The sequence below is a fragment of the Neurospora hispaniola genome (genome assembly GCF_033458365.1).
Source record: "Neurospora hispaniola strain FGSC 10403 chromosome Unknown B0T23scaffold_1, whole genome shotgun sequence".
Classification (NCBI taxonomy): Eukaryota; Fungi; Ascomycota; class Sordariomycetes; order Sordariales; family Sordariaceae; genus Neurospora; species Neurospora hispaniola.
In genome coordinates this window covers 1,455,618-1,467,433 of record NW_026944406.1, presented here as the reverse complement: position 1 = coordinate 1,467,433, position 11,816 = coordinate 1,455,618, and the positions used below count along the sequence as shown (strand labels likewise).

Below are 11,816 nucleotides of genomic sequence, written 5' to 3'. Positions count from 1 at the left end.
AAAGTGGAGAAAAATGGGTATCAATTGTTTATTCTTTCTACTGCGGCAATGGCTTCCTGAAGCGACCCTGCAACCAGCAGCGGTACATCTTGAGCTTCTTTGCGCGGTTGACGAGCAATCTACGATCGACACCAAGGTCCTCAATCACGAAGCGGATGTCAGGCTCAGAAGCGTCCTCGACCTCACTATCCTTGGTAAACAACTTGCCCGACCAAATATCGGCCAGCTCGTCTTTCTCAAAGAAATAGACGCGAGTGCCATCACCACGAATATAGAAGTTCTCGTCCAGATAACGACCCTTCTTGAAGCGGACCTGAGCCAGGTCTCCTCTTCCATAGTCACGGAAGCACACTTCACCGCCGGGCTTGAGCACACGGTAGACATTCTCGACGGCCTTCTTCCACTGCAACGGGGACAATGCAGAGAAGATGAACACCATGAGGGCGACGTCGACCGAGTTCTCCTCAAGGTGAGGGGGCAGCTCGTCGCCGGCCACGTCCCACACATCGGCCTGCATCTGGTCCGTGTTGTAGGCCTCGTGCGAGCGCATGACCTCGACGGCCTTCTTGGAGAAATCACAGGCATGGATCTTCAGTTCGGGGTTCTTGTTCTTGGACAGGATGGGGAAGGCCGTGTTGCCCGCGCCAGCTCCTATTTCGAGGAGGGTGCAGGAACCGTATCCCTCAGAGGTGACCTTGTCCAGGATGGGGAACTCTTGCTGAAGCCACTTGCGATCCTTGAAAAAGTTGGCGGTGTTGTTCTTGTAGAACTGGTTCCACCACTTTGCAGGGTCCGAGTTGAACCGATCTGTTGCAGGCAAGTCGAGTTAGCAGACTGCTCCCAGGTCTGAAAGTGTAAATAACTTGAAGTGCGTTCCAGAAACCCAATGGTTAAGGGCAAAATCAGATGGGAGCGAAAGACTATAAAATACGTAGTTGTCTTCATGAATAATTCAGATGAACTATGCTTATGATTGTAAATCATCACGGAAGCCCAAGAGAGAGGTGCAATGGGTGTGAACCCCTCTCTTAGCGTGAACCATTGGGGAGAGTAAGGTGTGAAAGATGGACGTGTGGTTACTCACGCTTATCAAAGTCCGAGACGGGCGCATTGCGCTGCATCTCGTACTGCTGTTCAGCATACTCCTTGTATGCGTCATCAGTCTCGACATGGTCCCACGCGTTGAACTCAAAGACGTCGTCCTGCTCTTGCAGATAGCGAGATCCGAACTGAAACGGGTCGCTGCGCTTTTGGTTGAACTGGGGATCGTGGGACCGGTGGGGAGGCTGCTGTTCCTCTTGCTGCTGCTCAGGCTGCTGTTTCTCCTCGGCTATTTCGAGCTTGGAGATCTGGGCAGCGAGCTGCTGCTCGGGCTGCTGTTGTTGTTCATCGACGACAACCTGCGCCTGGCTAGAGGCAACAGGAGCGACGACACCATTCGATGCCATGGCGAAGGACAATGTTGGAGGATCCTAGTTAGTGCACTGGTAAGAAGATGCAGCTAACAATCACCACTGGTCATTGAATGGCACTGGCTTTGTTGAAAGGTTGACGCAGCATATCGTGCTGGTTCTTGAACCGCGGAGGGAACGAAGAATGAAGAGAGGGAGAGGAGAGGAGGGGGAAAAGATTTGCAAATTCCGAAACGAGAAAAAGTACAAAAATGGTCCAGAGCATTGTGGGGCCAGTTGGGGTTGCGGAGGGCCCACCCAATTTTGCACTCAGTGGGCACAGCTCCGATTCATTGCGTTATCCTTATCTACCCCTAACCCTGAGTGTTCATTGTTGCATCAAGGAGCTGTCCTTCACTCGCCCCCGAAATCATATCTGATAACTCGCAGTCGAATGCTTGCAAATAAATAGAATTAAGATCTTGACGGTGGAATGAGACCAGATGTTAGAAGCAGATACAATTCATCGCTTCTCCCCAACCGAACCGTTCGACCTTTGAGTCCCGTGGCTGCCGCTGCCGTACCTTCCCTTCCCTACGACTCCTTCATCCGATCTCGACCTCAACGCTAATGACCATATAAGGGACCTGGTTGATCCCTCATTCCAACAACAACCGCTTGGTCAGATGGCACAACGGTCTACCGTTTGAGTTCTCAAAACTCAAAAACCTATTGCCTGTCCGGATCGGGAACGGTGTGCTAAGATACGAAAAGGGGTCTTCACATCTAGTAGCCGGTCTACCTATATGGTATCTGGGAACGCTCCAGTCGACAGAAGAAATCAAACGGTTCACCGATGCTCTGACTGGGCGGTTGTTGTTTTTTGCTCCTCTCCTCTCTTGCTTGGAGACAGGTGGTGCGTTCGAGCCAGTCGTCGATCACTTTTTTTGGCTTCTTGAAATTCATTTGAATACTACTGAACACATATCAGTCGAGTATTTGTCAACCCTAAGCAGTCTCCTTGCCTTTGCCCGCACGCTCCTCCCTCCTCTTCTCGATTTTCTCGAGCTCCATATCGATTCTCTTGAAGCTCCAGCTCTTCCAGAAAGGGGGATACAAGAACGGCCTGAGGTCGAATCTGTTGTCATCCGGCGCTATGATGGGGTCAGCTTATGGTGATTTGACAACTAAGCCATGGTATAAACTTACAGTAATCATTGCAGTGCAATGCGGGAGTCAAGGTGGTCATCTTGTGCCTGTTGATGGCATAAAAGTGGAAAAACCTCTTGACCTTCTCGGCAACCTGTCTGGGGGTATAGAAAGGCGCCTCGTCACCCTCGACCTTCTCACGGTCAGCGCTCCAGTCGTGGACGAGACGCTGGAACATGGCATAGGGACCAAGCTTGTTCAGCTTTCGAAGACGACCAAAGACTGTGAGCTCGGCGTACGTCATTCCCATGTCGGCTTCGTCGCTTTGGACGTATTCCTGGGTAATGGGCTCCTACAGTGCAAGGTGTGGTTAGGCACCAGGTTCATGAGTCTCTAAATCACGAATCCGAAAATACATACCAGCTCAGCAGTAGGGACAGCCGTCAAGAACCCGTGGAGGCAAGGGAGATCAAACTTCTTTTCAGCCCAGGCAATGAAGCGCTTCAAGTCTGCCTTGTCGATCGATCCGATGGGGTTAATGTCGGCACTAGAGCAGTCATACTTTGTCAAGTAACCACGAAGACTCTGCCACACGCATCAGTATCCGTTGACTTGTGTGAACTGAGCATTGCCAAACTTACCTCGCCAACATTGGCACTTCCAAGAACCAAAAGACTGCCACCACCGGGCCTGCCACGGGCAGTCGGGAGGATCTGACCAAATTCCTACATCATACCGTTAGCATATGGTTGTCTCTCGACCCGAGGATGGAACATCACGTACATAGGCAGTAACCATCCTGATACGAGCCTGCAAGCACTGCAGCGTCAAGTTCTCCTGGACTGTGCCGCCATGGACCTTGAACCTGGGCTCAAAATTCGTTGTCTGGACGATAAGCTTCTTCTGAGCCTCATACACATCGTCAATGTCGAGGTTAACATGGTAGCTGCCAATAGCGTCGGAAAGCTCCTTGGCACGTCCGCGAGTCTCGGCGGAGCTCTGCTTGCTCATGCCCATGTAGATGGTAGTGAAGACCTGATTGCAAAGCTCTTGGGGCGTCTTAGGAAGCTCGCCTTCCTTGCCATACTTGCAGATGCGCCTGACATCCTCAATGACTTGCTGGTTCCCGTCTTCGATGGCTTGAATGACGATCCGGCACATGGAGAAGACGAGGGTAGCCGTGGCGCAAGAGTCGATGCCTCCGCTCAGGGGCACCAAGTAACCCGCTGTGCCAGACCTTCGGAGGTAATCCCAGAGATAGCAACCACCGCACAGGGCAATCTCCTCCTCGACTGAGTGATACCTCGGCGGCCTAGGAAGGGTAGGCTTCTTCCAGATATCGGTATCTTCATCCTCAGGGCTGAGCTCGAACGAGGTCTGGATCCTCTGGTACTTGGCATTCGAGGTAGCCGCCTGCAAGCCACGCGAGATCGAAGACCTGTAAGCTCTGACTTCTTCCAGATCGACAGTAGCAGTAACAACCTCCACGTCGTTAAGACTGAACTGTGAGCCCTGAGCAACGATGTTGCCATTGACGATAATCATGGCACAGCCGTCAAAGTAGAGGCGTTCACCATCACAGCCTTGTTGGTTGGCATACAGGTAAACACCACCCGACTTGCGAGTTGCCTCCATGATAAGCTGGAGGCGAACGTCAAGCTTTTGCAGGGTGAAATGAGAGCCACTGCTGTTGGTGATGATCTCAACGCCGTCAAGAGCCATGTCGATGTGAGGAGCCTTGGGAGTGAAGAGCTCTTCGCAGGTCTCTGCACCGAAAGCTGTCTCGGGTGTAGAAATGACAGCGTCCCCGAAGAGAACGTGGGTTTCGCCCTGGATTTCCTGGAGGATCTTGGGCAGATGGAACAGTTCGGTTTCTCTGGGACGCATCCAGGGGGTGAAGTGTCTCATCTCTCTGTAGTTTCCATCGTTGGCAAGCCACATCTTGGGTCTCTGTTCATACTTGTTAATGAAGAGTGGATGATCTAGAAGTAAGGAGTATACTTACAATCAAGAGAATCTTTCCGTTCAGCAAAATAGCCCGGGCATTATATCGGATGTTCCGGTGGAGGATAGGCAGACCGACGTCGATAAGGATGTCATGGCAGCTCTCATCCTCCAACAGCTTGCGGAGCATCTCCAAACTGTGGGTGTAGACATCGAGCTCGTGAAAGTGATCCAAACTCGAGTAACCGCATATCTCCAACTCAGGACCGACACGAAGTCTTGCACCGGCCTTCTTGGCGAGATGGATACTCTCAATGATGCGTTGAAGGTTTCCCTCCCACTGTTTGTTCAAGTTAGTACTATCCTATGCAGATATGATGAAAAGGTTGACGAGGGTTGACTTACATCTAGAACCCATTGGTTCAGACTGCAGGTCGCAACCGTCACCAGGTGCCCTCCCATTTTCGATGAATCGGGTATACTGTCGACAGTTATGTGTAAGAGAAGGACTTGTAGGTGAGGGGTTGCGGACGACGAAAATGGTAGTACAGGTGGGTTGAGTCATAAAGGCCCTCGGCACCAGCCTCTCATAGACAGAATGTTGGACCTACTTTAATGAAGGGAACCAAAGTGATCCGAGACTGACGATGTTACTAAAAGAATCGCGGCCCGTCCCTTGTGAGGTTCGGATGACGTTCTCGACGAGGACCGTGGACGGGGAGACTGGGGTCTCTCGGTGGAAGATGGGACGGAGGATCCGCTATCAGTCCGTTGTTGGTGATCGGAAAAGATTCGGCATCAACGGGGGGGTGATTAGACTACATGTCACATTCAACTCCCCTCAATGATAGATAATCACGGAATCTCTCTCATCTCTTCCAGCTTACCCACACTCTTCACATCAATTCTCGAAGTGTTTGGTGTCGTGATAACTTGGTCGTGATGGATTGCAATTCTTGATGTCGTGAATTCAGGGTACCCCGCAGAGGTGCTCTGTTGGGCCAAGAACATGGTTTGAATAGCAAATTCTTAGCAATCAACGGGCACCTTGAAAGTGGCATTCAGCGCCGACTGCAATCTCATACAGCACTATCACAGTGTAAACTTAGGGGTAGCACATGCACAGTCCGAATAACAACAACCCAACCCGGACCTCGGGATAAGTTCCCCGAATTGCGACGGGAATGCCTTCAAAAAGTTCCCAACTTTGTTTATTTCGGCGCATTCGGGTTCGCCTGCTCGCCACCCTTCCATAACCTCCACGAACTTCTCTAGCCTCCGTTTCTCCCTAATCACTCAAATAACAAAAGAACCCGGTACCGAAAACATCAACAGCCAACCTCCACCACCCCGAACCGCAAACATCCTCTCCCAACTACAACAATCGCGGCGCAAACCACCTACCTCGCTCGACCCGTTCACCCAGTCCACGAGACTTGTCCTCGACACAATGCCACCAAGACATACTCTCTGCGTCCCTCCAAGCGCAACGCGCCTCCTCATACCCCGAACGAGCATCGTCCGGTCTCTCTCCTCCCTCACCACCACAACCACAACCAGCAACACCATATCCTGCCACCACCCACACCAGCGGAGGATATCCTCACCACCTACACCAGTAACAACCACTACCACCACCCGCTCTTACTCCTCCTGGCTCCTCTCCGCCGTCTCCTCCGCCGCCTCCGCCCTCAACAACGGTTCTCCCGGTGGTGGTGGTGGTGGTGGTGGTAACAACAGCGCGCCAGAAACCGTCCTCCGCGCACGCCGCATCCTTCCCTACCCATCTGCGCACCTCTACAATCTGATCGCCGACGTTTCCTCCTACAGCCAATTCCTGCCACATTGCAGTCGAAGCGTGGTCACCGCTTGGGCGGAACAACCCATTACAGCAACAACACCCGCCGAAAAGGGTGAGGCACGGACAGGGACAGAGACAGAGACAACGCAAGAAAATGAAAAGACAAAAACAAAAACAACAAAATGGCCAGCCCGCGGCGACCTAACAGTAGGCTGGGGCCCCTTTACCGAGTCCTACTCGTCACGCGTCTACTGCGTTCCGGACGACGGTCAGGGTGTAGGCATCGTGGAGGCTGTTAGTGGGAATGCTTCTACTAATATCCCTGCTACTGTTCTCCAGCAATTTGGCTACCACCAGAGTTCGCCGTCAGATACGACGGAGAAGATGGAGGGGTTGTTTGAGAGTCTGGTGACGAGGTGGACGGTGAGGAGCGTGCCGGCTCCGAAGAAGAAGAGCCAAGGGGGAGAGGGGGCCGGCGACAAATGGACAGAGGTGGCGCTGAGTGTGAGGTTCAAGTTTGCGAGTCCGGCGCTGGGGTTTGCCGTGGGACAGTTGGCGGGACAGAAGGTGGATGAGATGGTTGCGGCTTTTGAGGAGAGGGCGAGGAGGACTTGGAGGCGGTGATGGGGCGAAGGGGGATTGATGTCTGGTAATAGGATGTCAAGCCTGGATTGACGTCGAGTGGATAAGTGGAAGTTGGCGGCTCAAAGGGCCGATCTCATGAGCTTGGTTAGAGAAGGGTCGTGAAAGAGAGGGTCGATCGATCGCCTAGGTAAAGAAGGTCCAACTGCCGAAGTGTTGGGAGTACTAGACTAGACTAGATGGCATGGCGAGCAGCGCTGCTTCTTGATATCACTGTATTATAACCCTGGCTAAGACAGAGACGGCGTGGCTTGGAAAAGCAAGACATAGACATGCTTTTTGTCAGAAATAGACAAGATACCCAAGTACATCACATTACTCAGAGGATCCTGAACTGGCAAAGGCAAAGTGATACGGTCCAACGATGCTCCATCTACAGCAAGCGTCAACACCAGAGGCATTCATTCACGTCAAGTTTAGAACACAGCCTCCCAAGTACCGATGTATTGCTAACCAAAACCTACACCATTCAGCATCCAACCACTTGCTTCCTCGCCGTCCACGTCCTCATCCACATCCACATCCACATCCACATCCACGTCCACATCTCTTCCTTTACCCAGGCATAACGTATAGATAGTCATCCACACATGATCTCGTATCATCAATCATATGACATCAACTATATTACTTCTTCATCTCTCATCCATCATCACGCATCATCCCGCTGTACTACTTTTTCGTCATAAGATTTTGTAACGAAGCAACGCGCGTCAGAAAGCCCCCCTAAAGGAACGCCTCTGTATCCACCAAAAAGAATAAACAAAAAAGAATACGAAAATCCAGATCAAGCAGAGAAAGAGGTATCAAAAGCCAAAACAAACAAACGCAAAAAAAAAAAAAGCGACGATGAAAAAGAAAGGGAGGAGTAGATCGGCTCTTTAATCAACCAGCGTGGAGGGTTTGAGAGCCGAATGGGTGTCGTAGTCGAGGACCATACCACACCCCAGACTAAATTGTCGATGACTCCGGCGTATTCGCCCAATGGACTCGCTTAGTGCTTCTTCCTATTCACAACCCAACACGTTAGCTTTTCTCTCTCCCATTTGATAACCATCAGGGTAAGGGACCGGATGGATACCTGACAAGGACATACTTCTTACTACTACTACTACTCTTCACCGGCTTCCCGCCCGCCATCCACCCCAACACCGTCGCCTTCGTCTCCTTCCTGCTGTGGCTCGACGAATGCTTCGACCTGTGCTGCCTGACTTCGGGTTCAACATCGACCACGATGGCCGCGGGTCTCGACGGCGGCGCAGCGGCGTGTCTACTGCCACTAGGGGGCCAACCAGGCGGGGGCGGGGGCGGGATACCTCCTCCTCCACCACCACCACCACCCATGCCCATACCCATACCCATACCAGGAGGCATTCCCATAGGCGGACGGACAGGCTGCCCGGGAGGGAACATGTCGTGCGCCATCCTGTGCCCGTGTGCGTCCGAGATGCCGGGTGGCATACGAGAAGCGGGTGGGGCGCCGGGGAACATGGGACGACCTTGGCCGGGGAGACCACCGCCCATTCCGTGACCACCGGGGGCACCGGCGCCGAAGCCCGGAGGTAGAGCACCGGGGGGCATCTGGTTGCGGAGGGGCGCTTTGTCCATGGGCCACATCTGCATGGTGATTTGCCAGTCCGGCTCGATGACGCGCTCCCAGACGGAGGGGAGAATAACCTCGCCGTCGGGGCCGATCAGGTCGTAGTGGCCTTCTTGAACGTGGGGGCCGATGACGTCGACGTGGAGGAAGGCTTGTTTGATGAGTTCTTCCATGCCCTGCGGGAATGTGTTAGTACTTGGGCGGGAAAGGAGGGGATCAGGGTGGTGGGGGACGGAAGCAAAGAACATACCTGCCACGTCTGGCACAGACGGAAGGGAAAACTGAACTTGCGGCCTACAGCGTCCTTAAATCTGATGGGGGCCTTATCTTTTTTCTGTTCAGCCTCCTCCTCCTCCTTCTTCTTGGCCGCTTCCTCGGCCAAGATCTTCTTCTTGAGCGCCTCCTCGGCAGCCTTTTTCTCTTCTTCGGCAGCCTTGGCCTTCTCGGCAGCTTCCCGGGCCTTGTTCTCGGCCTCGTCCAGGAGCCGCTTACGCAGTGCCTCCTCCGCCTTCTTGCGCTCCTCCTCGGCGGCCGCGGCCTTGGCGGCTTCCGCTCTTTCTTTTTCCATCCGCTCGCGGGCTTCGATCTCGGCCTTGAGCTTGGCCTCGGCCTCGAGATGCTTCTGCCACTCCTCAAACTCCTTCTGCTTGCGCGCCTTCTCAGCTTCTTCGGCCGCCTTCTTGGCCGCTTCCTCGGCGGCCTTCTCCCGGTCGGCTCGGATGGCGGCAGCGATCTTTTCCTCGGTCTCCTTAAGCGCCCGGTCCAGCCTCGCCTTGGCTTCATCCTCCAGCCGTTTTCTCTCCGCGGCCTCCTCCGCCGCCTTCTTCTCGGCCGCAATCCGCTGCAGCTCTTCCTCGGCATGCTTCTTCTTGAGCTCTTCCTCCTTTGCCCTCACAGCCGCTTCAATCCTCTGCTTTTCAAGCTCAGCAGCGATCTTGGCAGCCTCCTCCTCGCGCTTGCGCCGTTCCTCAGCAGCCTTAAGCTCAGCCTCAAACTCAGCTCTTGCCTTCCTCTGAGCCTCAGCCAGCGCTTCAGCGTGTTTCCTCTGCCTCTCTTCCTCTTCCTTGCGCGCCTGAGCGGCCTTCTCCTCCGCCGCCCGCTGCGCCTCCTTGACAGCCCGCTCCATCTCAGCGTTCTGCTCCTCTTGGCGCTTCTTCTCCCCTTCGGCGCGTTTGCGGTCCTCTTCCTGCTTCTTGCGCAGCTCCTCCTCGGCTTTTTCGCGAATCTTGCGCTCAATCTCGCGATTCTTTTCCTCTTCTTCTTTGCGCTTCTTCTCGAGTTGAAATTCTTCCAGTTGCTTCTTGAGAGCTTCCATTTCTGGGTCGGGCTTCTTCTCGGGCGCCGGGGTTGGTGACTTGCCCGGGTGTTCGGTGGGTGGTGGTGGAGGGGGTTGGAACATGAGCCCGGCCATGTGGCTGGGCCCGGGGGTACCGAAGCCGCCTCCGGCACCGTAGTAACCGAGAGCGCCGGCGGCGGCGCCTGGTCCTCCTCCTCCTCCGTAGGGCATCATGTCGTAGAGATGGCCGCGCGGGTTATGTCCACGCGGATCGTGGCCGCCAAAGTAGTCATCGCCGCCACCACCACCGCGTCTGGTTCTGGCAAGGGTGTCGTTCATGGGAGAGGGAGCGAATGGGTTGTTGTAGTCATAGGGTACCATCTGGTTTCCGAAGTGGCTAGGCACATATCCAGCATGGCTAGGAGCGTAGGCGCTGTGACCCGCGCCACGGCCATAATAGCCGGGTTGTGAGTGATGTCCATGGCCGCGCCCACCGTACCCTCCAAACTCGTCCCCGTATTCCGACTCCATAGGAGGAGGTGCCGTCGGGGCGCGATAAGAGTAAGATTGTCTCCCCGAGGAAACTAGATTCCGGCGCGACGCAGACTCGCTGCGTTCTAGTAGTCGGGGACTCCGAGCGCTATGGGTACTGTGAGAGCGAGAGTGAGGAGAGTGAGGAGGCAGTGGTGAATGCCCGTGATGAGGGTGAGGATAGTACTCCGCGGTCGCCGAGGCAGAATCCGAAGGGTCTATTTCGTCGTAGTGGTCATCCCAATGGTCGTCTTCGGTGGACTCGTCGTCGGTCACCTCCTCATCGTCCTCGTCATCGACTATCGAGTCGTCGCGGCCGTACCCGTACTGGTACTGGGATGAGTCGTATCCGCTCGATGATGTGGTTGAGGAATACGCAGGACCTGGGTTATTCACAGTGATGTTGATTGATCGTCGGCTCCTATTGCAGGCGTAAAGAGAGGAGGAAAGGGTCCGGGGTTAGCTGGTTCCAAGAAGGGAGAACAGACACAGGCCAGGTAATGTGGCGCAGTCGCGATGTAGAATCGAGGATCCGGACCAGACTTACGACATTGGGAATGTGTATGGGTATCACCCTTTGCTCGTGACAATCTGCAGGGAGAAAGCCGGAGCAAAGGGAGCGGCGAGGGAGGTTTGCCTGACAATAGTTGAAGCACCAACTAGCAAAGAGGACCACCAAAGTTGGTGTGCTTGAGTGCGGACCAGTGCCGGTACTGTAGTTGCCTTGTTTCCTTGCTTGGTCACTCGCAAGAGTTGGAAGCTGAGGTAAGAGGGTAGCAGGCTAAGAACGGAGATGGGCGGTAGGAGTGTAAAGCGGAGGAAGAACGAGCAATGGAGGAGGGTGGGGGAGCGGGAGGGACAGTTGAGGGCTCTTCAGACGGCGCTGAAGTGTCTATGACCTGGATAGTTTGGTAGCAGGGTACGTAGCGAGTAACAAGACCCCGGGCGGTGAGTGAGTGGGCAACGGGAATGAAGAGCGAACACAACCTGGACGGTGCGGGAAAAAGATACTTGAGAGCGAGTGGTGAGGTGTGGTGGTGGCTGGCGCCTCCCGTGCTATTGCTGGTCGCGGCAGGTTTTGGTGTAATATTTGGATGAACGTGGATTGGTCACGTCTTCTCTCTTCTGGTCAACCTCAAGGTTGTTCAGAATGACTCTTCGGTACCCGTATGAAGAAGCCGGAGTAAGCCGAAGTCGAAAGGGTCTCCGTCTTTCACTCGAGAGCTGTTGACTTATAAACTGCAAAGCGCCAGTTCAAGATAGGTAACTGGATTTTGTAATCTTTCGGTGTTCTTGAGACTGGGATAATGATCCAAGTGGCAAAGGCAATATGGCTGAGGGTAGAGATACTGGCAAGGGTGGATGGAAAATGGATTGGCTGGGGTATCAGGTCAGCATGAGGAAGTAAAACGACAGCAGACAATGTGCCGCCGTTTGGATAGCGAACAAGGGATCTAGATCAGATCGACAACGAGGGGAACG

The 11,816-nt window shown here is 54.0% G+C and overlaps 4 protein-coding genes across 4 annotated transcripts; 1 reads left to right on the top strand and 3 right to left on the bottom strand.

Moving 5' to 3' along the window:
* Positions 1-4: 4 nt before the first annotated feature.
* B0T23DRAFT_368995 (S-adenosyl-L-methionine-dependent methyltransferase) lies at positions 5-1,638 on the bottom strand. Its single transcript, XM_062836486.1, has 2 exons — positions 1,085-1,638; positions 5-807 (listed from the first exon to the last, which is right to left on the bottom strand). The coding sequence occupies exons 1-2, from the start codon at positions 1,446-1,448 to the stop codon at positions 38-40; spliced, it is 1,134 nt and encodes a 377-aa protein (XP_062696648.1). The 5' UTR covers positions 1,449-1,638; the 3' UTR covers positions 5-37.
* A 493-nt stretch (positions 1,639-2,131) lies between these two features.
* B0T23DRAFT_6254 (glutamine-dependent NAD(+) synthetase with GAT domain-containing protein) lies at positions 2,132-5,142 on the bottom strand. Its single transcript, XM_062841556.1, has 7 exons — positions 4,890-5,142; positions 4,546-4,824; positions 3,324-4,490; positions 3,182-3,265; positions 2,961-3,125; positions 2,601-2,892; positions 2,132-2,545 (listed from the first exon to the last, which is right to left on the bottom strand). The coding sequence occupies exons 1-7, from the start codon at positions 4,944-4,946 to the stop codon at positions 2,400-2,402; spliced, it is 2,190 nt and encodes a 729-aa protein (XP_062696647.1). The 5' UTR covers positions 4,947-5,142; the 3' UTR covers positions 2,132-2,399.
* A 561-nt stretch (positions 5,143-5,703) lies between these two features.
* On the top strand, positions 5,704-7,228 carry B0T23DRAFT_368990 (dehydrase and lipid transport-domain-containing protein). The gene has a single exon (XM_062836485.1). The coding sequence runs from the start codon at positions 5,935-5,937 to the stop codon at positions 6,907-6,909; it is 975 nt and encodes a 324-aa protein (XP_062696646.1). The 5' UTR covers positions 5,704-5,934; the 3' UTR covers positions 6,910-7,228.
* A 486-nt stretch (positions 7,229-7,714) lies between these two features.
* Positions 7,715-11,263, bottom strand: B0T23DRAFT_6203 (uncharacterized protein). Its single transcript, XM_062841547.1, has 4 exons — positions 10,882-11,263; positions 8,778-10,755; positions 8,024-8,703; positions 7,715-7,934 (listed from the first exon to the last, which is right to left on the bottom strand). The coding sequence occupies exons 1-4, from the start codon at positions 10,884-10,886 to the stop codon at positions 7,922-7,924; spliced, it is 2,676 nt and encodes an 891-aa protein (XP_062696645.1). The 5' UTR covers positions 10,887-11,263; the 3' UTR covers positions 7,715-7,921.
* Between the last annotated feature and the right edge of the window lie 553 nt (positions 11,264-11,816).